At 40.7% G+C, this 27,549-nt stretch overlaps 2 protein-coding genes across 4 annotated transcripts in view; one reads left to right on the top strand and one right to left on the bottom strand.

Moving 5' to 3' along the window:
• LOC148893617 (uncharacterized protein C14orf132-like) overlaps window positions 1-9,579 on the bottom strand; it is a 34,551-nt gene extending 24,972 nt beyond the window's left edge. Inside the window, exon 1 of the mRNA XM_089004235.1 lies at window positions 8,869-9,579. Coding sequence (XP_088860361.1) covers window positions 8,869-8,895 — 27 coding nt within the window. The 5' untranslated portion in view covers window positions 8,896-9,579. The remainder of the gene's footprint in view (window positions 1-8,868) is intronic.
• The window catches only part of tunar (TCL1 upstream neural differentiation-associated RNA), a 118,940-nt gene that overhangs the window by 57,084 nt on the left and 34,307 nt on the right, over window positions 1-27,549 (top strand). For all 3 annotated transcript variants that reach the window (XR_016115975.1, XR_016115976.1, XM_089004236.1), the window contains exons 4-5: window positions 3,068-3,397; window positions 4,385-4,514. The gene's annotated coding sequence lies outside the window, so the exon portion shown is untranslated. The remainder of the gene's footprint in view (window positions 1-3,067; window positions 3,398-4,384; window positions 4,515-27,549) is intronic.

Here is a 27,549-nt window from a genome sequence, read left to right as displayed (position 1 = left end):
CTCTTCTAATGCTTTCAAACGAGCATTTGCACCGGTGAACTTTTATGTACCTGTGTTTGACACGCTATTGCTTCTAAAATGTGTAATGATAATATTTCAAGCAACCAGACTGACGGTTAGCCACAATCATATTTCATCTGTGTCGCCTGGGTCACATCTCGATTTAATCAGTCGCCGCCTTCCGCCCACTTATCAAACTCTCATTTGTGTTTCTTTTTCCAATCGGGCTCTCATTTCATATTTGCATTTGATACATTTTAATGGCACACAAATGAATCCGGAGCTGCATTATAAGAATGTTTGTCATTATTTCATCTTGAATCATAGATCTAGTTTGGATATCAATACGAGGCAATGTTTAGGTAATAATCCCATGTGTATAAATAGATCAATTATTCCAGGATGCAAAATTCATTGTTCCGTGTCACCAAAGGTGCCGTTCTGAGAATAGGAACCATCATAGTGTCAGAGTCCAGTCGATTAGGGCAAAGCTGTAATTACCATATACTTTGCAGTTGATCAAGAGTCATTCTCATTATTGCTGGACAATAATGTCTTCATTTACCAATTTGTGACTTCCAAATCATACGTTGTATGAAACTAGCTAGGATACGAGTCCTTCAGCCAGCAGAAATACTGCAGGAAATAGTTGGCGCTCTTTTTCACCAATTCATGAATTTTAACTCATGTCTTTACTTCTTAAAGAATAATATGATCACATTTGTTTGCAACCTGTAAATCAACAGTCTATAGCTGAACGTTTACATCTGTGGGCGCTTGTTAACAAAGTCAACAAAATAATGTGGTTGTCATGAATAAAAAGTCAAATTTGTGCTATTTATGGGTTATGATGCCACATCTATAGAGTGATTTAAAAAGAGAATTAGCTAATTATAGTGTGTAGTTAATGACCTGCAATTTAGCCAGAAATGCTAAAGATGTTATCTCTGTAGCTCGCTAGCTAGGTAGCTTTTTGTCTTTACAATCAAAAAAATGTTCATGAATATTTGACTGGAAAATATATTATTTCACAAAGACTCAATTAATCATAGCATGTAATTTGTAACAAGTGGCAGAAAAACTGCTGCTAAAAGTTTACAGCAATTGTAGCTATGTGATGTTGAAATCTCTTTGCTATTATTGACAGAAAAGACAAAAATTGATTTAAAAAATGAATGTGAAAATTGTAACATCTAGTTTGAGCCTTTAATTTAGTCTTTTGGAATTCCACAGGAAAGGTTTACAACATTCCATCTCACTCACTTGAGAAGTAAACAATTTACAACTGAGTCATTCACAGCTAATATTGTGTTTCAACCCCTCTGTTTTCAAGATCAACAAACTACTAGTATCTAGAATAAATTCCAAGGTAGCAAATGGGTCAAATTACAGCATGTTTTTTTATGCAAAAGTCAACGTATACCGTTTGTGTGTTTGCCAGAAACGTTACGAATATGTCTTTTTTTTCCATTTAATACGCATTCAAACAATCAGTGTTCAAGATTCAGCCTAGTATTTAAATAAACCAAAACTCCACAAGCCATCAATATTAATTTAAAAATGAATCATGTTGTTGTTCAGTCAGTTCTTGCAATACTTTCCCATAAGTCCAATCAGCCTTTGGCTGCCTGATAAGCGCGGCAACTTAAAAAAATATACTGCTTTTAATAAATATGTGACGATGGGAATGGTGGTGAGAAAAGAAAACTCAAATCAATGGTGGGTATTATGGAATCTTCAAATACAATATAGAAACACGATGACTCAATCGTGTGAAAGCGAGCTGTGAAGAGGCAGAGGCTGACCTATCCTTCAACCCATCAATGTGGAAAACAAAATCCTCCACTGAGGGCTTAGCAAGGATGCCATCTTCACCGTGTATCAAAAAAACGTTGTATTTCTATTCTATTTCTTACAGAATTTTATTATTAGGAAATATAATATTTGGGGGCTATTTATTTTGTCAGTTATTTAGTTTTGTTATAAATACACAAACTGATCTGATTACCACAAAGATGTTTGGAGAAGAGGGTAAACCAGAAAAAGTAATTACATTTATCTTCCCGACCTCCATCAAGGGTGTGGAATTGCTTCAAAGGAACTGATCCATGTTTTATTTTGAGTTTTCCAATTGTCCCCCTTTCACAGTTTCTTTGCGAATGCCATATGAATCTGAATGTCATTTACGAGAGGCTGTCATGATCTGGTTGGCGACCAACGGGGGGCGCTGTCGGCCCCGCCTGCACCTGCACAGGTGCTGGTCGTCCCGATCAGATTGGCGGGTAGCGACGTCAGCCCTGCCGGCACCCTCGCAGGTGCTGGTCGTTATAATCAATAACACTTAAAAGGACACCTGGCACGATCATCCGGTGCCGATTCATTGTTTGTTTGCTGCTTGGTTGCAGCATGCATCGTGTACGTGTTTGTTTAACCTTGGCGAGCTTTTACTTTTGGTCTTCTTTTGCTACTTTGTATTTTTTTCCATTCAGATCATTTTGATGTTTTACATTTTGTTCCTGCTGACTTTATTTTAATACAATTTGTCAAACAACCTCCTGCTCCCTCCTGCCTGCTTTTTGGGATCCGAACCCGCCATCACCACCTCGCAAAACGTGATAGAGGCTAAGTCAGTGCTCAGCCACATTAACACTGTTCGACGTAGGTCGCAATGGAGTGCCACTCCAGTTATCTCTTCATCACAAGACAAGCAACTTCACGGAAAACCAATCGGGGGGAAAGGGGAAGACTGTCTGCTCTGGTTAGACAACTTATTACATCCCTGAAATGAGCTTCAATTTTAGCAACCGGGGCTTTTGCTCTCGTATAATGAACCATCGACAGTCAAATTGAATTGAGATGCCGCGGTCTCAGTCTGATTCGCGTCACAGCTGCCATTGTGCTCGTGAGCGCGTTTGACCAAAATGCCAAACTTACATCTGCGTGCGTGAATTGCGATTGTCTGATTATCCAAGTAGATGGTCTTCACTTGTCTGAATGTGGCCAAAGATTTATTGTGAGGCTATGATTTACCCTGTCTCTCTCTCTGTCTCTCTCATTTTATTGCTAGGGCCGAGACAGACAACCTCTGTTGGACAGAATATCTCTGCCATGGCTGCTTCACCAAAGAAGGTGATACCATGAGAGAGGATGCCACCCGATGGAGACAATACACCTGAAGCCAGAATGCAAACCGTTGCCATTCCTACGCCAACTCAACAAACATGTTTGGAAAGCCAAGGAAAACACCACAAGGAAAAAACAAAAACAAAAAAGACACCGATGAATGCACCTGACCGAGAGCCCTGAGGTGGTTGACACTGTGCGTTTGCTCCAAACTGCTTCTTGCCCAGGAACCAAGTTACACTTGGCTAAAACATGCGTGTGATCTCGACCCAAGGTTTGGCCATCACGATTCAACTCAGCTCTATTCGTAGAATATTTAAAAAGCACCATCTCTGCATCCAACGGACTTCGACCTTCTACCGATCACGTGCCGGATAAAAACGAACACGCTTGAAACAGTAAATCAATATCATTTAAATGTTTAACAGAATAAAACACAAACGTTGAGTTAACGCTGAACAATGAAAATTTGGGGGAGGCATGCTTATTGTTTAACCAAATTGAATCCAGAGGGGGAGGTTCCATATATACATGTACATCATATATCAAGATACGGTACGGGTAGAATCGTCTTATGAGAGATGTGCACCAAGGTATACACACATGCCACAGCTGTGCCATATCGAATTGTATTTTTAAACTGACCGTTCATTAAATGTGCACCTTATACAGTCAAACCTCGGTTTTCAAACGTCACGGTTCTCGACCAATTCGGTTTTCCACCCAAATTTTTTTTTTTTTTTTCTTTTTATGCCTTGGTTTGCAACCAAAAATTGGTTCTCGACCAAACGGAGCGCACCTGAATGCATCACTCGACTGCCCTCTGCTTCCTTATACATCTCTTCCTCGTGTTTCATTTTATTGTGAGCAGGCGTGTTTGTATTGCTGAATCACGTTTTAGAAAAAAAGCAGACATTGATTGTAATGGGAAATGTTTTGGTTTTCAACCAATTCGGTTTTCGAACAGATTTCTGGAATGGATCATGGTCGAAAATCGAGGTTTGACTGTACTCTGTAGTGCCTTATACTGCGGAAAATACAGTATCCTAATCCTGGTCATGAACCTTTTTATGACCGTAATGTGTTTCAAGGAAGTGATGAATGTGGTGATCCAAGCTCCCAGTTTGAAGCGCTATTCTTTACTTTTATTTTGTTTGCCTTTCAGGGATGACTGTTTTTTTCTCCTCAGTGTATTTATAGTACGAATGAACATCACTCGGTGTCACAGTCTGGAGTTTTAATGGTCATTTCCTCCTTGCAGTTTCTCCAATGACGCTTTTCAATGACTGGATCTTCCTAAAGTGGAGGACAAATATGAGAAGATTCTGTCATCTCTAAGAGATAAAACAATGGCGGAGGTTTTGGGTTCACCGTCGCCCCAGGCTCAGCAAGTAAGTTCAACTTGAATCAGGCAAATCTGCTTAACCATAGAAACAATACAAATTTGAAAAATGGCAGAATCCGTAACAAGAACATTGGCAACTTTGCTTGAGGGCCAATGTCCCACCATAAACGGTTTTGCTCTCTCATAAATATTTTGTCGTCACTGAAGATGTAGACAAAAATCACCCAAAAATGTCAATTTTAACTCATTCACTGCCATTCTCGAATTTGTTCGGGTTTTGTTCGGGTTTTGTTTTTTCCTCCATGTTAGCGCTTTGTTCCAGCTTCAGCTGTTGTTAAATCGCTATATATATGTATTGTATTTGGTACAGTAACCCCCATTTAAAGCTCAGATAACTCCAGACCCATATAATTTAGGAATCAACTCTTTTGCTCTGACAAAAGAAGAGAGTCTAAGGTTTCTTACACTGAATTGAATGTTTGTGTAGTCCTAAAACTCAATATTCTGTGGGTCATGGGTTTTTGTAACAATGCAAAAACAAAATTGTTTTTCAAAACGGATAACCGCTGATAAACAGGGTAAAATATTCAAAAGTATAATGCCCCCACCCAAAAAAAAATCCGAAAGCACGAAAAGCAATTTTCATTGTGAAAATTCTAAACTCATGGTCAGCATGTGTGCTGCAAATCTATACTCAAATTCTCCTCCATTCAATTTCCATATTCTCTCCACCATTCCCCAAAAAATGGACGGTTGGTTAATCATCTGTGGTGGTTGTTTGCTTCACATTTGCCGTAATCACCCCATCTATTGCCCGGAATTCTGCTCGGATAGATTCTAATGACATGAATGGATATCATAAGAAAAAAAATAAAAACGTGGAAAATCAACTCACACACGAGCGTTTGGTTTTCAGGCTTGCATTTAGCAACACCAAACTCCCCATAGGACATACGTAAGCCTTTTTAAACCACAATTACCGCAATCTCCTTGACGGCGCCCACCGCTGGGCCGTACAAGCACGGCGGTGTTGTTAACTGAGCTAATCATTCCTGTCAAATGGAGAAGTGGGATTCATTCTCGAGAATGTGATGGATGACCAATCACCAACCATTTTTTTCTGTATGCTTCCTTAATGTGTTTATTAGATTCAAATTTTGCAATGGATGGCTTTACTCGACAATTTATTTAACCGTTTCATGCATCCTGTAACCTGATAACACGATAAGATGTCCACTGTCATAACCGCTGTCCCTGAAAGGGTGAAGCGGTGGGCACTTTTACACCACATATTTATTTCTCAGTATTCCAAAAGCAACACACTCCGTGGGCCTGCACAGTGTGTGCGCATGTGCATGCAATGACCGACGACTGCGCACAGTGATGCGCAACCGTCCACCAGTTATGAATATGATTATAAGTAATGCCCCTCAGTCATTCTTCTCCCGAGAGTCCTGCCAGCCGCTGCTGTTGCTATTCTTGCTTTGTTAAAAAGCCAAGCAGCTCGGTGACATTTTTGGTGTGTGTGCGTGCGTGTCTCCGTGAGATGAATAATTGACCACTTTTGATATTTCCACTCACGGAGAGTTTGCACAGTTAGAGAATGGGAGACGCTCGTCACGTCATATTGTGAGGAAGTTAAGCTCCCGTGCGTTTCTATAGCATTTCGGCATTTGGACGACGCGCCTACACGGCAGCCGTGATATTCCACAATAAAATTAATCAAGCGGCGCCTATTAAGACATGATGACATGATGGCAAGTCACATTTAATTACTGAAATTGAGCATCCCTTATTTTGCAACTGTACTTCCTGATAGTCTTGGGAACGCACATACTTCCATGATGTGTATTTGAGCAAATAGTAGTTGTTTATGCACTCAAATGAAGGTGAAGGAGGCCTCGAGTTGCATCTATGGATGAAATTACCATATTTTCCGCTGTATAAGGTGCTCCCAAAAGCCTTGATTTTCTTCAAAAGATAACCCTGTGCCTTATACGCAGGTGCACCCTATATGTTAAGTAATATAGAGTCACAACAGGTCTCGTAACTACTGTCAGCAGCCACCGACTCCACACCCCCCCCCCCCCCCCCAGGTGTAGTGCGTAACCCCAGCCTCTACTGGAGCGCCTTATATTTGGAAAACTTTTATATATTTATATACTATATTTAGAAAACCTTTTTCAGAATAATAATACTACATTTTATTTATGTGCACCTTTCAGCGTTCTCAATGACACTTTACAATCACAAAACAGGGACATAGATAAATATATATGGAAAAAGTTATAAGAAAATAGACCTTTCACTGGGGGTACGCAGTATACACCGGAAGATACGGTACATAAAAACCCAGAAGGACTTGACGACTCCGGGCCCGGGTGTTTAGTGGAGTTAAGATTCCAAAACAAACACGGTGACATTTAGCTGTTATGCTGCATGCCATTTCACAGTCAGTCATTTGAAAAAAAAAAAAGACTTTTTAATTGTTTACTACCTCTATATGTTGCAATGCCTTTATATCTTTTGCATTCTAATAATGATGAGCAAGCTACTTTTTTTTTGCCTTATGCCTTTGATCGTCCATAGCGGTTTGTAAATACGCTTCGACGTTGTACTTTTGGCCGTGTGAAGTGCATCCATCATTACCTTGCGTTGTCCATTCAATTTACTATCAAAATCAAACTCCCTTTCGACGTTTAACTCACTCACTGCCATTCATGAATTTATTAAAGAATTGAAAATGCGATGAAGAGCACCATTCCCGAATTTGTTCGTTTTTTGTTTTTTCTTGTTTGGGTGCCGAGAAAGCGCTGGCCATAGCCTCTGGCAATATTTTTTCCTTTCCACATGGGGGCAGCATTTCCTTTTTTTTCCTTGGTAGCACTTTGTTCCAGCTTCATCTGTTGTTAAAGGACAACCGACGTCTCCGGACAAGTTGTGTCTATAATTTGTAAAATGGCTTCAAATGACTTCTACTGAGCGTATTTTACAAAGATTCCACTGCATATAGCTATATTTTACTTTTTAAGACTCGCGCTGAATATTCAGGAAGTCTTGTTTTTGAGTTGGTGACGAGTCCGTACGTGATGTCACTAAAGGGCCTCCCATGACCGTAAAAAAGACGCATTGTAGCAGTCCTTCCATCATGTCAATGTATTTTGCTGTACTTGTTTGGTCTGGGGACCTTGTGTTGCACCCAAAAGCCTCCAAAAGGCCAGAAGAGGGTGTCCAAGCACCATATAAGGAATTTATCAGCCTGTGGAAGCGGAGGTGGCCACTGGAGGTCGCCATTTTGTGCCTCTTTTTTTGGATGAGAGATTTTCCCCCAATATTGCCTCAAAATGGCACATATAATTCTTTAATCAATTGCAAACATGTATGCTTTCCTCTTCAGAACTATTTAAATCATATTCATAACTGGATGTGCAACAAGAAAGCATATTCTCCGAATCTGAAGCCATTGTTTTGATTCACAAGCAATACAAGATGTCTTGGCGTGACGTCACGAACTGGGGTGCGGGACTTTCTGAAAATGCCCAATTCGCAGCTCAATTTTTTTGCAGATTTTGGACACTTTAAGTCATTTTTATTGGTGTTTTGCATTTGAATAAAAATATCACACTGCGTGTATTGGGTATTTTAGATGGTATAAAACGTTTTTCTGGTGTCACTTAAAAAACAAAAAAGTGACGTCGGTTGTCGTTTAAAGCGTAAATCAATATGTATGTATTGCATTGTATTTTGTGCAGCTGCCCTCATTTCAAGATCAAATAACTCCAGGCCCATATAATTTAGGAATTAACTCTTTTTTTCTGATGAAAGGAGACGTTTCTTACGCTGCATTGAATGTTTATGTAGTCCTAAACCTCCAAATTTTGTGGGTCCTAAAATTCGAGTGACAATGACAAAAACTCTGGCACTTGAGTACACACATTTTTGCACATGTCTGGCAGTGAATTAGTTAATATCATCAGAAAATGCAGAAATTTTTATTTTACAGTACGTCACATCGAATGATTGTGTACCCAGGCTGATTTTAGGGGTAGGCAGTGGAGAAGTACACACCGGATTGAATGCCAAACAATTGCACGACACATGTACAGTATACAAATCAACAAATGTTGTTGAGAAATGGGAGAGAAGCTGTTGGAGCGTGCATTGTAAATTCAAGACATGATTTCTAATCCCTCTACTGGTCATTGTCAGCCGCATTATTGTCAGATGTGGCAAACAAAGGCAAACAAAGTATATCATATATTATACACCACAGTTCAAGTGGCTTCAAGTAGTTTGGGGCGTGCCATTTAGTTGCCGCTTAGGAAGATTGATGCTCTTTAAATCTCACGTGCGGCCATCAGAACACTCTTAAAATGAAAAGTTACAATATGTAGACTCACCTGCGCGGCCATGAAGGAGAGATCCATGCTGTTGCTCGGCTCAAGGCGAAGGCACTCAATGAAAAATGCTTTTGCGCAGCTTCTACCCTCCTCCTCCTTTTCCTCCTTTTCTTCTTCTTCTCCTTCACCTCTTCATTGAGCATGTGCACCTGCTTTTTGTTTTTAATCTGCTCCCCCCGTTTGGAAGCGCGCACCCACACGCACGCACTCGCGCAAGTGGCGTTGCACGTTTCGCATGGGCATGAGGATGGAGGCAGAGGAAGAGGTGGAGGAGGGGGGAGGAAAAAAAAGAACAAGAGGGAGCAGAGGCAGCAGATGGAGGCGAAGATGTGGATGCAACAGCCAGCGAGAGAGGATGTGTTGGAGATTGGAGCCAGACGCCCTGACATATAATGGTCTCACTCTCCTCTGTGTCGAGGTCAAGCGAAATTGAGCGTTTCCAGCGAGAAAATATGCAAATGAGATCAGAACATTTGAATTCAATGGCCTGATTCCGTCAATGGTGTTTGTAGATATTTTGCCTCCCACCAGTAGTTTCCCCATGTATAGTATCTCATGCTTTGATGTGGGTTGAAGACTCAACTCTAATACATGTGCGTTCCAGCCCCGCAATTTGTCGGGAAATAGAGATCCAACCTTGTCGTGAAAAGTGAAAATCCACAAGCGACACCCCAAAATTGAATGGCTTTTAGAGTCGATGCCACAAGATGGCAGAATCGAGAGACAAAAATATATATATATATATATATATATATATATATATATATATATATATATACACACAGTAAAGTCTCGTTATATCGATATTCAAGGGAGTCCGAAATTATATCAATATAACCGGGACTATCGATATATCCGACCCTGTTTGCATGTAAATATTCTCCGTGCGTGCATAGAAATAGTATCGATATAACCGGGACTATCGATATGTCCGATATCGATATAACGAGACTTTACTGTATATATATATATATATATATATATATATATATATATATATATATATATATATATATATATATATATATGACAGAGTAGTGGATATTGGGAGTCAAATTTAGAAGCCATTTAATTTTTCTTTAATTCTCCCTACAGTTTTTTTTCTTGAAAGAGTGGACTTCTAACAGTATAGATGTTTGAAAAAAAATCACATTTTCCCAAAGTCCAAAATGGCACCCGAGTAGGCAGCCGTCAACAAGTCCTCTCACGAGCCTTGCTTTTTTTATTTGTTTTGTTTTTGTGTATTTTGTGTATTTGTCACTTGGTGTTGTTGTGCGTCGTGTGGAACAGATGTGTATTGCTTTTCGGTGGCTGTAAACAGTATCTGCGAGACATGTTGTGGCTCAAAATTACTTCACATATAAGGCGCACGTGCGTATAAGGCGCAAAATCATCTCTGGAAGTAAATCGAGGCTTCTGGATGCACCTTATAGACCAGAGAATTCTGTGCACAGTTTGAAACAATGTGTGACACAATTTTGTGGCCAACAGTGGTATTACACTTACAATTTACTAACAACAATATGGAATTGTAACAGAAATAAAAATCTGTGAAATATCAGAACTGAGAACTTGGAATCTGTGGCATGTATTGTATTCTTGTGTCCTAATTTCACATTATTCTAAAAATACACTTGTACAAATAATGACCTAGGATTTACTTTCAAGCTCAGAAACAGTCATTGAAATATTAATGTTAACTCTCGTTGTAGCATTTGACCGGTGAGATGGAAGGAGCATCATTTGACATCTGTACTTCAGATCCTTTTCTCATTCTTTTAGTTTTTTATATCCTTTCTGTGCTGAGTGTGCACTCCTGTCATCCGCAGTAAGGACTTCACTGCTTTGCCAGTAGTTTTAACTATCCCTTCTATTTCATGAAGATGTCTTAAAATGCATTCAATGTCCTCTATAATTACTTTCATGTTCAAACGTGGCACCTATATTGTTATCCACTCAATTACTTTTATCTTTCTTCATGTCCTGCAGCCATTTTAGGGAGTGGAGGGGTTGTTGTGAGCACAGAACATTTATCTCCCCACTCCCCGCCTCCCAACCTCCAATTGGTAAAAATAGATGAATAATGAGGGATCTTGTCATATTGGGATTTTCCAGGTTGATGCTAATGAGTTGGAATAATGTCATGCCACCTCGTCGGCCTGCCTGGACTTAACATTTCAACTGCCTGCAGTGTGTCTGATGTGCTCTGTCATCTGGGCACATATTAGGCCATGAGCTGGCTATCTGTGGGCTTTGATGCACTTCTGTTTATTTTTATGAATATATTAGATTACATGAGCCTTTATTCAATGGTGCCAATATCGCTGCACCATTTTGAAGTCAAAAAAAAAAAAAAAAAAAAAATCAATAATAATAGTAATAATACATTTCATTTATAAGCGCCTTTCAAAACTCTCGATGTCAATTTATAGCCACAGGATAAGTTTTTTTGTGGGTGAGCCCCGGCAGCAACACGCGCCAGCGTTCACTCAACCCGGAAGCCAGCTAATATATAGCTAATAGATAGCTAGCTAGATAGCTAATGAACCATCTAGATAGCTAATAAATAGCTAGTTCGATACCTAATGAGCCAGCTAGATAGCTAATAGAGAGCAAATAAAGTCGTAGATAGGTAGCCAACTAAATAGCTAGTTAGGTAAATAGCTAGATAGGTATATATATATATATATATATATATATATATATATATATATATATATATATATATATATATATATATATATACGCTTCAATTTCAAGCCGCGACAATTCCACGTTCGCATCGGCGCTCTGTGCTGATGCTCCTTTCTTCTCATATATGAATATGAACATGGAGTGCTTGCGTGTAGGGTTCAAGTGTTTGGAAATCGAAGGAAAAGATCACACCAAAAGGAAATGCCTTTTGCTGTGATTTCCCCTGGGCGAGGAGGCCGTCAGTCTGTCATTAAATGAAACTGATGAATTTTAAGCATGACTTGAAGCAAAATTGCTAATATGCATAAAAAAAAACAACGCAGCAAAATCATTTATTGATATTACATATTGGGATTAGAGATTGCCTTGACCACTTTGCTAACCGTTATTGAGTCGAGGCACATTTTAGATGCCAAAAAAATCTCACGATACACCACCAAAATCTTACATCAGCTGAGTCAGAAATGTACTTTCTCCGTTCAAGTTTAAATGAATGCAAACATATTATTGTGTTGGAAAAGTCACAACACTTAAATTCATTGGACACAATTTGATAGACGATATTTGAGTTGTTCTTCCTCTGCCGATACGTTGCTGCCAAAATTAGATGAATAGCTACACCATACGCAATTGTTAATAAATGTTTATTTTCAAACCCATTAAGGGAAATTGAAAAAGTTCTGGTGGCACAGTAATGTACCGCACCAGAGCTGTTTGTATTTTTTTCTGTATTGTGATATGAATACTGAGTGAATTTTATTTTTAAAAAGTATCCTCAAAAACTGAAAACAAGAGAAAAAAAGATGATATCACATTTAAAGATTGGGAGGAAAAAAAGTTAAAAAGTCTTGAGTTAAAACTCCAGGTCATATGTTTTGATGTGTCAGCTGCATGCACCTCATGACCAGATCTCATAGATTTTGATTCAGAATTAAAAAATCTTGGATGAAAATAAACAAACAAAAGTACAAAATCTGGAGCTCCCTGTGTTTTCATGACATTCAGCCCCTGTCACTGCAGACGTAAGGCAATTTTGACAAGAACAGAATGTGGTTAGCCATATGACAACAACAATGCGACCTTTTACTGATGTGAAGCGCATCACTGGGCCTTTTGCCTTTTGTGCCATTATCCATCAAACTGGATGGATGTGTTCATGATCTCGAAGGGTGGCTGTTATCACTCCTCAAAAAGCCAACACAAACATGTCAACGATCTGACAGAGGCTGTCCCCTGACATTGTTTTATTTAGTTTTTGCTGGCCAAAGCTCTTTCAAATAAAACTAACTGACACACTGACTGGCCTCCGCGCCACTGTATAATTCTCATATTACACTCTGCTGCTGTGTGAACAATAACTTTACGAATGCTATAGGAATTCAAAATGGCTTGCCTGCCAGGTCTGGGGTGGCGGTGAGCCACAAGTTGCACTCAAGCAAAACGGGTGATTGATTCATCGGAGCAAATCAAAACAGTAGATGAAATATGCCGCTTTTTTGGAGTTTGTGTGTATGTGTGTGTGTGTTTTACAAGTCTGTTTTTCTTGATTTTATTACTTAGCCGGAGGAGCCATTGCGTCAGTGAGTGTGTCTGTTTTGCTTGATGAACTGCTCCCGACTGTCTCAAGGTCATTTGATTTAGAATCTTGGGTGATTATCAAAACACAATATTTACAAGTTTACAGCACTGAACTGTGATACAATGCAAAATATATGCTTCAATGGTAACAATTAACATTAATAAATGCAGGAGGATCGAATATTTTCAAGTAATTGATGAGGTTTAAAGTTGCTCATCAATGCCCCAAAATAGGGCAAACATTTGGATAGATTATACTACAACAATAACGAAAAAATGTACGGCAGTTGAAACAACCTCAAATTGTATTCTGGGTCATAAAATTCAAACCCCTGCTGCCATGCCGACTGCCTACTGTTGTCCTACTGTCGCAGGGTTTTAATATAGATTAGATTAGATTAGATTAGATTACATTAGATGTTCCTTTATTTGTCTCACAGTGTAGAAATTTACATTTCACAGCAGCAAAAACAAAATACAGGAGCTGCTGTAAAGGCAGCTACTCTCTTGGCGCCATCTTGAGGTAAAAAAAAACATAATAACAAATAATGTAACACAATACAAAAGACACAAACAAATTTCAATCTTTAGCACTTTATGCACCCTTTTTGTTGCATGAAGCAGTTCTAGATGAAAGAGGAGAGGATCAAAGCGTCCTTTTCACCAGTGGATCAGGAACGTCATGATAAATGTGCACATCTGCTACAAGCTAAGTTTTGACAGCAAATACGAAACTATAGCATCCATTGACGAAAAAGATTGTCTCACATCTCCTGTCCAACGTACATTCGCTTCAATTCCAAGCCGCGGCACTTCCACATACCCTTCGGCGCTCTGCGCAGACGCTCCTTTCTTCTCATCGCGGGCTTCTCAAGCCGTGCATCCATTCAGCCGCAGACTGTCCAACAGCAAAGACATTTCCGCTGAACAAGGCGGGGCTGTGAAAATGCTGCCCATTTCAGGCGCAAAAAAGCACAATGGCCACAGAGCTGTCCAGCGATGACAGTCAAATGGCACCGACATTCCTCTCAATCAAAAACAGTGCAGGCATATCCGTGCTGCCGAGAAGTTTGTCTTTACTTTGACTTTTGATCTTTTCAAGTTTTTGTCAGTGCTCTTGTTGTAGTTTTTCTGTAACTGTTTTTGTTCATACATTTGGTTCGATGCGCCCTACTTCTCCCGCCTCCCTGCTTTTTTTCGGGTTCTCTTTCATCATGCGCCACATGAAAGTATTTTGATCAAGCTGCTCCTACATTCTAAATGTAGTTCAACTTTGGTGATGCAATGCTACTTTCTCTCTCAAATTGGAAGAATTGTATCATCGGCGTAAAAGAAATGCGACATCTGAGAAAAAAAAGAAGAGAAGTTGATCTTAATAGTGTTGTGCTGTACTGATGAGCCATTTCCCACGGCGAACTTTGTTATGATTTATGGGAAATAACATAACCCGTCCATCGGCCAGCCACCCGCGAGGGTCCTTAACAGTGCCGATTTGTCTTGAATACCTGCCACAAACCATAAACACCAGACATTTCCTTGCCTTTTCTATGCATCTAGCCGACAGCTACAATCCTCTCCCGTGCCCCTCTCTTGCCGACGCCGTGTGAGGAAGCGCCAAGCAGAAGGCTATGACTTTTGACTGGGTGATGAATGAGCGTCATGAGACATTTTGGGAGACATCCGGAGGGTTCGAAGCGAGATGACAGGTGTTGATGGGCCAGCTCTCAAGTCGATTGCCCTTTGCAGTTGGGATTTTTTGACAAAATATCAAAGAATTGTTATTGAATAATTCCAATAATTATTATAATAATAAAATATAGACATGTATCATGACTGTAAGACAGTTGTGAGGTGTGCTGTCAGTGTGACTGAGGAATTCAAGGTGGAGGTGGGACTCCACCAGTGGTCAGCTCTGAGCCCCTTCTTATTTGCTATGGTGATGGACAGGCTGACAGACGATGTTAGACAAGAATCTCCTTGGACCTTGATGTTTGCAGATGACATTGTGATCTGGAGCAAGAACGGGGAACAGGTGGCAGAGAAACTAGAGATGTGGAGATATGCCCTGGAAAGGAGAGGAATGAAGATCAGTCGCAGCAAGACGGAATATATGTGTGTGAATGAGAGGGATCCAAGTGCAAGAATGATGCTACAGGGAGAAGAGATAAATAAGGTGGAGGATTTTAAGTACTTGGGGTCAACTGTCCAGAGCAATGGAAAGTGTGGAAAAGAGGTGAAGAAGCGTGTCCAGGCAGGCTGGAGCGGCTGGAGAAAAATGTCAGGTGTGATGTGTGATAGGAGGGTTTCAGCTAGGATGAAAGGAAAAGTATATAAAACAGTGGTGAGACCAGCCATGATGTTTGGACTGGAGACAGTACCACTGAAGAAATGACAGGAAGCAGAGCTGGAGGTAGCAGAGCTGAAGATGTTGAGGTTTTCTTTGGGAGTGACAAGGTTAGATAGGATCAGGAATGAGTACATTAGAGGGACAACTCATATTAGAGGCTTTGGAGAGAAAGTCAGAGCAGCCAGACTGAGATGGTTTGGACATGTCCAGAGGAGAGAGAGTGACTATATCGGGAGAAGGATGCTGAATCTTGAACTGCCAGGCAGGAGACCGAGAGGAAGACCAAAGAGGAGGTTTATGGATGTGGTCAAAGAGGACATGAAGGTAGCTGGTGTGAGAGAAGAGGATGCACAAAACCGGGAAAGATGGAGGACAATGATTCGCTGTGGCGACCCCTGAAGGGAAAAGCCGAAAGGAAAAGAAGAAGAATTCTTTGACAAAATATAATTAACATCAGTGCGTGATTCAGATATTTTTAAGCAACACAGAAGGCTTTGCAGGCCTTGACAGTCCGCCACTGAATTTACGATCCTGTAGATAACCTGCTAACCAATTCTTAATAAAATAAAACAGAATAGATTCATAAAGATTCCCATTTAAAATGGTTACTTTATACATGTATTCCAGTGTGTTTCTACTAAATCAATGAGACAATTATTGAAAGAGATAAATGAATAAAAATGCAAGAAAATCCTGCTGCATTTGCATTCTCTGTGTGAGTGGCTGGGTGAGAGCTGTTGCCAACAGCAGCTTCTGTCTGAGTTGCTTGTTATGTTTTACTATTCTTCAGGTGTTCAATAAACTTTTGTAAGTACAGTAGACTTGTTAAAAAATGCCTATCGTGAAATAGTGGTGGAACACTCAATGAAAAATTGATTTGATGATTAATTAATATACTATTATTTCCTATATGGATGATTGTTTTGAAATGACACCCGCTGAAAAGCCAATGTCGCAATTTGCAAGGTGTTGGTGGTGGACCCCAAAAATCAAGCGGGAGAGAGCAGCAGGGTGTATTTGACAGTTTGTATTAAATAATCACTGCAGGAACAAAGTCCCAAACAACAAAGTCAAGAGAAAAAAGGGTCCAAAGGAGTAAACAAAACCATGTTTACATGTTTAAAACATGTTTAAAACCATGTTTAAAACAAAACATGACAAGATGACACAAACCTGACAGGGTGAAAGAAAGAAACAATGACCTAACACTGACCGGTCGTGCAAGGAGTCCTTTTAACTGCCACTGATTAAAACGAACAATACCTGTGCAGCTGCAGGCAGGGCCCTACAGTGCCACCTGTTGGTCGCAAACCAAAACGTGACAGCCAATCAGCATCTTGTATAGTCCTTCAACCGCAAATTTCACACTTCATGGCATATTTTGTCCCACCAGTTAGCGTGAGTATCAAGTTTGTCAGAAAAGTTACAGGTCTCGGTGCTTCAATCTGAACACAAGAGCGATACACTTTCTCAGCTTTCTGTGCCGGGCCTTCACCAGTTCATCGGTTTCCCTGGCCTGGATGATTGCCTCCTCTCACACTGAGCGAACCAGACAAGGTTTTATTGTTTCTGCGGCGTTCAAGGGTGAAAACTTGAGAGTGGGTCTCCAGCGACACCGGTCCTGGATTTGTTTCTGGCGCACTCTGCATAGTTTTTCATCTGACCCAAGTAGAACGAGGAGGCAAAGGAATCCAGTAATGAGTTTGTGTGTCAGGGCCGTATTCTCATCTAAATGTAAATGGCTTCCAGAACAACATTGGTCTTCTAATTTATTAATCCGGATGAAGTGTCATCAATTTAGCACTTGTCTCGCTATCAACCTTCTGTGTGAGGGGAGGAAGGTGTGCCAGTTCCACAACTTGCCTTCCTCCCAAGTGGCAAACACACAAAAAAAAACAGGAAACAGAGAGGCAGTGCGCCTTGTGACAAGACGTAACAGCTTCATTTTTAATATGACAAAGATGCAGGCGGCTGGCTGGAGAGGCTGTCGCTTGCGTGCCCCCGTGTTGCCATTCTGGCTTTTATCGCGGTGGGCCCCGCGATCTGCTATGCATTTCTCATGTCGGCTGCAGCCGTGCATGAAACTCAGCGGTGAATGAGTGCGCGCGCGTTGCTGTTTCCCAGCATGCCGTTGTGAACGTCTTCCCAACTTGCGTGCGTGTACATGCGCGGCTTTGCTAATTCGTTTACATTCGTACCTTCAAGTTCCCGCCGACCCAAAATTTGCCTGAGCTCATAATAGCCGATGTTTTGTGAGCTATGTACTTTGTTTTTGTGTCTTCTATGTGTGCTTTGGTCTTCTTCTGTTGTGCATTTATAACCAGGATAGGGAAAGTTGTGAGTCTCACTGCCATTCCCGAATTTATTCGGAAATTTTAAAAATGATATGGAGCGGCATTTCCGAATTTGTTCGGGTTTTCATTTTTCTAACAAGGGGTGCCGATAAGCCGCAGGTCAGATCTCCGGCAATGTTTTTCCCTCCAATGAGGAGGCAGCATTTGCCTTTTGTCCAGACCTCATATTACTCCAGACCCATATAACTTAGGAATTAACTTTTTTTCTGATGAAAGAAGAGAGTTTAAGGTTTCTTATGCTGCATTGAATGTGCAACACCTTCAAAGAAGTACAGATGACGGCTGAGGAAACCTTTTCAACGATGGACCACCCCTGTACGACTGAGAGCTTGCACAGACGTATTGGTTTATATAGTGCTTTAACAACAGCTGAAGCTGGAAAAAAGCACCAACACAGAAAAAAGAGAAATGCTACCCCCTTGTGGGAAAGAAAAAAACATTGCCAGAGGCCCTGGCCAGTGCTTTATCGGAAACCCAAGCACGACAAAACAAAACCCAATCAAATTCAGGAATGGCGCTCTACGTCATATTTTCAATTCCAAAATAAATTTGTGAATGGCAGTGAATGAGTTAAAGGCACCCCTCAGAAGATAAAAAAATGTTTTGTCCCTTTGTCAGCTTTGCGTCTGTTGTGTACACGAAAAGTTTTGAAGTTGCTTTAAAAAAAAAAAAACATCTGAGGTTCAATCATTTACAAGGGTTAGGTTCAGTAAAGGAAAGAGGTCCATCAATCAATTTTGTTTCCTTTTCGGCATGCCGTGTTGGGTCTCAGTCACTTCATCGACATTCAGATATGTCCCAAAAAAGCGGTGGCCTTCCACCCCATTGGCTCACCTCCTTAACACACCCCTGCTGCTGTGATGCCGTGCGAAAGGGCGCGCAGTCGCCTGAAGAACAATCTGTTCAACAAACTGGAAACCAACATGCTGATGTCGAAACAGCATTAAAAAGTTAATTCCCAAGTTAACAGCGAGGTTAAATGACAATTCACAAGCATTAATGAGTGCCAAGTATCGTGGAGATTGTCGATAGTACAAACAATGTGTCACCAGCATGGGAGCCTTTATTTTATTTTTTTATTATTATTTTTAATGAGACTAAGGTGATGAACATGACCTCCTAATTACCCCTGGAAGAGAATAAAATGAAACACGACCTTCTGGAGCGGGTGATTTTCATTCCTCCGCTCATTTGCCGCCGGTGACTAGATGAGAGGGGATGATTATTCCATTAACTCGGGCCGAGATCGTGGCACGTCATCGGGCCGAGCGATTAATGTAGTGCCTCCTTTTGTATCCACAAATAATTCATCATCGTTAATTGCGAGCGTTGCACAACTGAAGTTAGTCGCATGGTGGACCCTCAATGCAAAATAGCAAACTCCCTCATGCGAGTTGAAAAATGTAGGACATGTTATTTAACTATTTCAGTTGTATTTAACATCAAGGACAATTTAGGAAATAGTTGTTTTTTTAATATTTATTTGAGTGCAAAATTTTTCATCTACACCACAGGTGTCAAAGTCAAGGCCCGTGGGCCAAATCCGGCCCGCCACATCATTTTTTTCGGCCCACGAAAGCAAATCAAACTTGTTAAATTCCATGATGATTGCTAAAATCTGAGCCAAAATTTCATATTTTTGGATGTCAACCACAATAAAAGTCATTATTCTTCACTTCAGATTTGAAAACGAGTTATTCATTAATTTGCTGTGTGCTCTATATGTAATATTTGAAGGGATTTAAACATTCTAATGGGTTCCCCAAATTCATAACGGCCCTCGAGAGGAAACCATAACTACAAAGTGGCCTGCGGCAAAAAAAATGACTTTGACACCCCTGATCTACACTTTATGTGCATGAACAAACGTGGTTATAATACTATTAGTTTGTCATTACGGAACATTGTTTTTTTAGGTAGGATTTGGTCTTACAATATCCCCCTTTGTGTGTTGAATCATTTGACGATGTTTGAGTACTGCAAGGATTTAAACTCAAATTACTCCCTCCCACCCTCTATTTTAGCACATCATGACTCCACTTCCAAACTTTGAAATTCTGAAAACGACCTCATAAATCCCAGTCTGTTCACACGATGAAAGTATTTTAATTCATTTACCCTTTTGTAATCCGTCTGTTGGTGGCAACGATCGGTCGGGAAGCTTGGGTCGATGTGTACTTGCTTCACTGCCAGCTAGATGTCAGCAGCTGACAAAGATAAAATAATAGCACGGCGGTGCATTAAAAAAAGAAACAGAACCTTTAATATCATGCTGTTGATTTGGGGTTTGTGTCGGGTGTCACTGATGAGTTATCAGATATTTAGAGGAGATGGTTCGAATACATGCACCCACATTTCAAAGTACAGTAATGCGTATTTCAATTGGTAACAGGATTCGCCCTCTCAGTAGCTACCAGTAGGGGACAGTGTGTATCTCCTTCTTTCCTCTCCTGAATCGAAAAGCCTGCCAAAACAGCCTGAATCTGACCCCTCCCCCCATACACACGCGCGCGCGCGCGCGCGCACACACACACACACACACACACACACACACACACACACACACACACACACACACACACACACACACACACACACACACACACACACACACACACACACACACACACACACACACACACACGGCATAGCTCGTTTTTCCAGCCAGATGAAGGTCCTGAAGCTCGGTCGAAGCTATAAGCAATAAAGCTACCATGCGATTTTGGGGCTTGTTCAAGTGTGACTGGAGCGTTTCTGGTAAAAGTCGTGTAATCCCTTTTACCAAGCATGAAAAAAAAACGAATAAATAATTAAAGGGAAAAAAAAACACTGTTGCAATGATATTCTGTGGTGAAGTTCCGAATTTGCCTTTCACCTCTGATTTGCAAGAGTAAATAAAATAAAACAAAAATTAAAAAAATAAATACAATAATCAATTTACCATCTTAAATCATTCATGTGCAAAACTGTGTCCACTCCATTGCCAGGGTTTTTGTCATTGTCACTCAAATTCCAGGACACACGGAATATTGAGTTTTAGGACAACGTAAACATTCAATGCAGCGTTAGGAACTTTAGACTCTCTTCTTTCATGAGAAAAAAAGAGTTAATTCCTAGGTGATATTTATCTGAAGTTATATGAGCTTGAATTGGGGGCAGCTGTACAAAAGGCAAAAAGCATTGCCACAGGTCTCATCAGCACTTTTGCCACCTCCTGCAAGAAAAAAACAAAACCCAAACAAATTTGGGAATGGCGCTCCACATCATATTTTCAATTCCCTAATAAGTTAATCAACATTGCTGTGTGTTTTTGTGCTTGTTTCTTCCAAGTCGACCGCTTTGAAAAGCCTCCGTGAGGGATCGGTTTGCCAGCGATGTATCTTTTATGAGGGAAGTGTATTACCGTTGCATAATTGCTATTGGCCACTTGATTGTCATTCATTTATAATCCACCCATTGTCCATTACTCAACAACAAATAGGGAACGGAGAGCCAACCGGGTATTGATCAGTTCATTAATGAAGCCATCTGTTACTAAAGTATGGGAAGCTTTAAACAAGGTTCCCTCATGCACAATACATCGCAACACGGTCTGATTCAAGCTTTTTTGTGCACTTGATATTTTTTGACTAGGTAAAAAAAAACAATCTTCTCCATCTGTTGTGAATAATGAATGATTGCAATTGACCACTTGTGTCTTGATGAATCTCCTCAACTCTCATCCACTTATTTCCATGGCACCTGGTTGTTTGGGAAGACGCATGGTTATACATCAGCGGTTACCTAGTTTTTTTTTCACGTTTTTGCGGCATGTTTATAGCCGATGATTCAAACATCAGGAATGTGCAAATGCACATTCAGCTTCCATGAACCTTGGCGGCTGAACTGATTGAAGTGCACTGGGGTGTTTCAGCCCTTGAATATGACTTGCTCCTGGTCAGCTAGCCTTTTTTTCTCCACCCCTTGCCTGAAACCCTTGACTCTGCCTCGCCTTAATCATCCGGCCAGGGAGCACCAAGCCATTGCTCTCCTCTGGGTACAAATCAAATGGAGAGGCGGGAAAAAAAATCAGCGGAAGAGCAAAAACATTTTTGCTGAGCTTATCTGTGACCATTCTGGTCATAGCTTTGCCTGCGTCTTGTCACAAAACTAAAAGAAATAGAACCGATTAAACTCCGCTAAAAACTGCGCTAAAGTGAAAGCAATAATCAGTATGAAATGGACTTGATGGTCATATCCAGAAAAGATTATTATTACAGTGCTATTTAATTATTTTTTTTGTTTAACTCTGCCAGATGATGTGCAAAAATGTGTCCACTTCAGTGACAGGGTTTTTGTCATTTTCACTAAAAATGCAGAACCCAGAGAATATTGAGTTTTAGCACTACATAAACATTCAATACAGCGTTAGAAACATTCGACTCTTTTTTTTGATGAGAAAAAAAGTTAATTTATAAGTTATATGCTTGTGGTGGTTATGGAGTTACCTGAGCTTGAAATTGGGGTGATATATATATATATATATATATATATATATATATATATATATATATATATATATATATATATATATATATATATATATATATATATATATATATAGTAAAGTCTCGTTATATCGATATTGGATATATCGATAGTCCCGGTTATATCGATATCAATAAAGTTGAAACGGGTCCACATTTCACTGTGTTTTCTATCCATGTTATCACCTTTTCACTTTTGTTTTTTTTTTCAAGCTCTGTCGTATCTCTTTCATGTGTGTGTTTCTGTAACCCCTCCATCCGCTCACTGCACTGTGTCTCCTCCCTCCTCTACCACATATCTTGACCAATCACATGCGGCTTTAACCGAAGCCGGGGGGCGGGGAATCGAGGGGGGAAAAAAAGCCGCCTTTTATTTTCAGCTCCTTATTAGGAGCTCCAAGAACCGGCTCGTTCGCGAAGGACACATCACTCATTGTGGCGCTCCGTGTTTTTCCCGAAAAATAGTTTGTATGCCAAGATTATATTCTCGCGAATTTAACGTTCGTAAGGCGAAAAGTTCGTGAGCGAAAGCGTTCGTAAGCCGAGGTATCACTGTATATATCCCAAGGAGAATACTCCACCAATGGCATTAGCATACATTGAACAGAGATTTATGTATGTAAGCCCCATCACAGTATAGTAAGCTGAGGCTCAGACAGAAATCTCCCAAAGTAAGACTTTGCACAATACTGAGGGAGATCAATTCGGATTAGGAAGAAAAAGTTTTGTGATGTCAGGCTCTCAAATAAATATTAACCTACTTAACTACTTCTCTTGGTTGAAGAAGCACTGAATCCAACCTCGCCAAATAGTCAAATTCGATATTCTTTATGGGGACGAGCGCAACATGCTATAGAGCATGAAGCTAAGCTTTGTTGATATTTCTAAACTGTGAAAACAATTATGTAGCCTGTGGCTAGTTAACGCTTCCAAGCTGTTTATTGACTGATGTTAACTTGGAGTTAGCCTGTTTTGCTAGCTTTCGTTAATAGTGATTGCCTCTTTTCCTGTCTGTGAGCAATGTGTCGTCTGAGCTAAAGGCACTTTATTTAAAAAACATTATTTTTTTCTCGGATATGTTAAATTGTCATCTGTTAATCACTTGATCAGTCTGTAAGGTGTTTTTCCCTTTTTCGTTCATTGCTATGTTAAACATCTATTAGCCTCTGTTAGTCGTATACAGTATTAACCTCTGTTTGTATTTAGCATTTCTTCATGGTACTACCCTCTTCTCATTGTTATCCACATATTAGCCCTTGTTTTTTGGCTAATATATTGCTTAATTTATTGTGAGATCAAATCGATCACACAATCAAATGGACTATTGTAGACCGATTGTAAAATAAAGCCACTTTTGAAAAAGATTGTTGGAGAAATGAGAAACGCAGTGACAGCAATTCACAACGGGCCCAATTCACCTACAAAGAAAATGTGATGATATCAAGTAATATTGTTCCGTTACCACAATACCTTGTCTCTCAAGGACATCCATTGTTTAATGTCATTCCTTTTGTCACGTTGTCTCTAGGGAAACCCTCTTGTTGAAAACTAGACCTCATTCCTCCACTCATTTCCTAACATTGTGGACGTGACCGTGCCCTCCAATCATTTGCGAAAACAAAGTACTTATGAATATTCAGAGCGAGGAGTCAAATGTCACCCTCACAATAATAGAGCTTGAAGTTTACCGGTAAGCTTTAACTAATGAGCTTGTGCGGTGCATCTTGATTTGTTTGGATGAATTTCCATTGGCCTCAATCATACAGTTCCATCAGTAACTTTTTTTTCAGAAAGGATCTAAAAGGTGAATGATTGTGTTCAAAATTGATGTTGAAAGGATGGCCTGGTTTTCAATATATTGGACCGGTTTGAAAGTTGTCATTGAAAATGATTCATTTTTATCAGCTTATTTCGTAACATTAAAAGTATACACTTTGGGCAAAAATACAAATAAAAAGGACCCGTACAGTCTCTCCGAGAAGTGTCATATTCAAGGCCCGGGGGCCAGATTTGGCCCACCACATTATTTTATTATGGACCGTAGAAAATAAACACTACAGTACTTCAATGATGCTTGCTAAGACCTCTACCAAAACTATCAAACTGTCGTTGATTTTCTTGTGATCCATACGTGTAATTACATTTAGATCCACATCCATATCTCGTTCCCACAATTACTTTAGTGAGCGCACCGTAGTATAAGGCACACCCCCAATGAATAATGTCTTTTAAAACCTTTTCCAGATATAAGGCACACCTTCAATGAATGAAAAAAGTATTCCAAATATATATAATAAATATATATACAGTAAAGTCTCGTTATATCGATATCGGATATATCGATAGTCCCGGTTATATCGATACTATTTCTGTGCACGCACGGAGAAAATTACATGCAAACAGGGTCGGATATATCGATAGTCCCGGTTATATTGATATTTTTTCGGACTCCCTTGAATATCGATATAACGAGACTTTACTGTATATCCAAATAAGTATAATCTATAAAAGTTTTCAAAATATAAGGCACTCCACATTATAAGGCATTACAGTAGAGGCAGGGGTTACGCACAACTTCTATAGGGGGAAATAGAGTCAGTGGCTGCCAGCATTAGTTGTGAGACCTGTTGTGCCTCAATATTACTTCACATATGTAAATTAAATGTACATTTCTCCACTGCGAGACTAATAAAGTGTAATGCAATCCATATAAGGCGCACCTACGTATAAGGGGCAGGGCCATCTTTTGAAGAACATGAAGGCTTTTGGGTGCGCCTTATACATTGGAAAATAGGGTATTTTAATGAAATGGAGTGCATTAGGAAAATGCTCCACAGATTTATTGTGTCTGATTTTTATTTGACACCGACCTCTATTTGACACACTCCAGCCAAAAAATAATAAAAAAAACAAAAAAAAAACAAAAACAAAAGGCATCTGAAGACCAATTATCGCCTTGTCTGGAGTTTGAGAGCATGTCAACATTGTGTTGTTGAAAGTTATGTAATTGTATTCTCAAGCCTGCTAAGGGACTGAAATGACGGAAGCAAATGATGTGCATGCACCAAAATGCTGAAAATAAATAATCTCTATTGTATACAGCAAGACTTAGATGCTAATTCTCGCCCACGTTACAAATTTGCATTGTGCGGCGGCATAGGGGAGCGAAGGGGGTTATCATGCGAAGTTCAAGTTATGTATTTATCAAAATTCATTATCGCGACAAATCACCGAATCAACAAAAGAATGTATGCAATTTGCGCAGTCTTAGCAGGGACATTTGTACCGTTCCTGATTTTGGAGCGTGACTATGTATGGAAGTAATGAGACTATTTGGCGCGTCGGGCTCAAGTCACATCCACCTTGAGTCTTTCATGTGTTCACAGATGAGATGTGTAGCGATGGGTCACCTTAAACTGCCCTTACGTTGAGAACATTCACAGAATGCAGGCAACATCTTAATATGGACTTGAATTATTCAGAGAAACACAAAGTCGTGCGGTTGTAATAACTAAAATTCCCCATCTGCCTTAATTGTCTTTTGATGATTATTTGTGCTCGGAAATTGTGTCACACTCTAATTGAAAAGTTCATTTACTCGAAATGAATTCTCTTAAGACTGATGGCTTCCCAAGTATCCATATGCACTTCATTATTTTTCTCTCTCCACTCTGAATTTTTTTCCAAACAAACTGAATGAAGGATTTTATTGTGGACGATGATTTTTTTATGGTGGAACACCACAATATGGTTAAGGTTAATTCGGTTTATGCACAGCCACACAAGATGCGTAGTTTCTGCATGTGTGAAAACGGTGTCAATATAGCGCTGTGATTTATTACCCAGTCCGCATGCACAAGTGGAGATTGCGTTTGTTTTACTTCAAGAAAAAAAGGGTAGCTTGCCCCCAAATGATTCATTTTTTTCAGAATTGGAATCAGAATCAACTTTATTGGCCAAGTATGGAGAACACACAAGGAATGTGTCTCCGCTAGAACACACTGCACTAGTATCATAAAAACGACATGAGAAATAAGTATGGAGGACACTTTTGTCAAGAAACTAACATCGATGTGTCCATACTGTCATGATCTCGTTGGCGAACAATGGGGGGCGCTGTCGGCCCCGCCTGCACCTGCACAGGTGCTGGTCGTCCTGATCAGATTGGCGACCAACGGGTAGCGACGTCAGCCCTGCCGGCAGCCTCGCAGGTGCTGGTCGTTATAATCACTGTCACTTAAAAGGACACCCGGCACGACCATCCGGTGTCGATGCATTGTTTGCTGCATGCATTGTGTATGTGTTTGTTTAACCTTGGCGGACTTTTACTTTTGGTCTTCTTTTGATACTTTGTATATTTTCCATTCAGATGATTTTGATGTTTTACATTTTGTTCCTTCTGACTTTAATTTAATACAATTTGTCATACAACCTCCTGCTCCCTCCTGCCTGCTTTTTGGGATCCGCACCCGCCATCACCACCTTGCAAACCGTGACAGAATGAACCGACCATCCATCGGATCCCGCAGGTACATCGGACCCGTCTCATTTCCACCCTGTGCCTGGCAATGCTGCGTCCACGTTAGCCCGAGCCTCATCGAGTTTGAATTGCGTCACTCGACGAGCCGTAACGTCCACGTAAACGTCCGGCCGAGACCTCCTTCCAGGTGGCCATCCAGGGTGACACTGGGTGACTGGCAGTGCACGCCCACGTCCAGCCACGCTGTCGTCGTGCATGACGAATTGAGTCTCATCCACGACGAGCCGTGCAATGTCCGCGTCAACGTCAGTCCGAGACCCCACTCACCGCTGGATCCCGGAGCGGCTCTGGACTGGTCTCGTTCCCCCGGTGCCGGGCAGTTCACGCCCACGTCGGCGCCCGGCCGAGACCTGGTCCCATATGGCCGTACGGGGTGCCATTCTGCGCCTGGCAGTTCGACGTCCACATTGAGCCATGCGCCGTCGCGTGAACGTGCGAGAGGGATCGCACTCACGCTCACGACGATCCGTGCCGCGTCTTCATCCACCCCAGGCCGAGTCCCGTTCCCATCAGGCCGCTGCCCGTCGTATGCTGGAGAGGCAGCGGTTGCCCTCTCCACCGACCGTTCCCTGGCGAGTGGACCTTTTGGGAGACTGTTGGGACTTCTGGAAGCAGCCCCTTGAAGGGGGGGTACTGTCATGA

Source organism: Hippocampus bargibanti, linkage group LG09, assembly GCF_051943395.1.
Source record: "Hippocampus bargibanti isolate YZ-2025 linkage group LG09, ASM5194339v1, whole genome shotgun sequence".
Taxonomy (NCBI): domain Eukaryota; kingdom Metazoa; phylum Chordata; class Actinopteri; order Syngnathiformes; family Syngnathidae; genus Hippocampus; species Hippocampus bargibanti.
The sequence above is the reverse complement of the archived record's forward strand: the minus strand, read 5'-3'. Positions and strand labels throughout refer to the sequence as shown.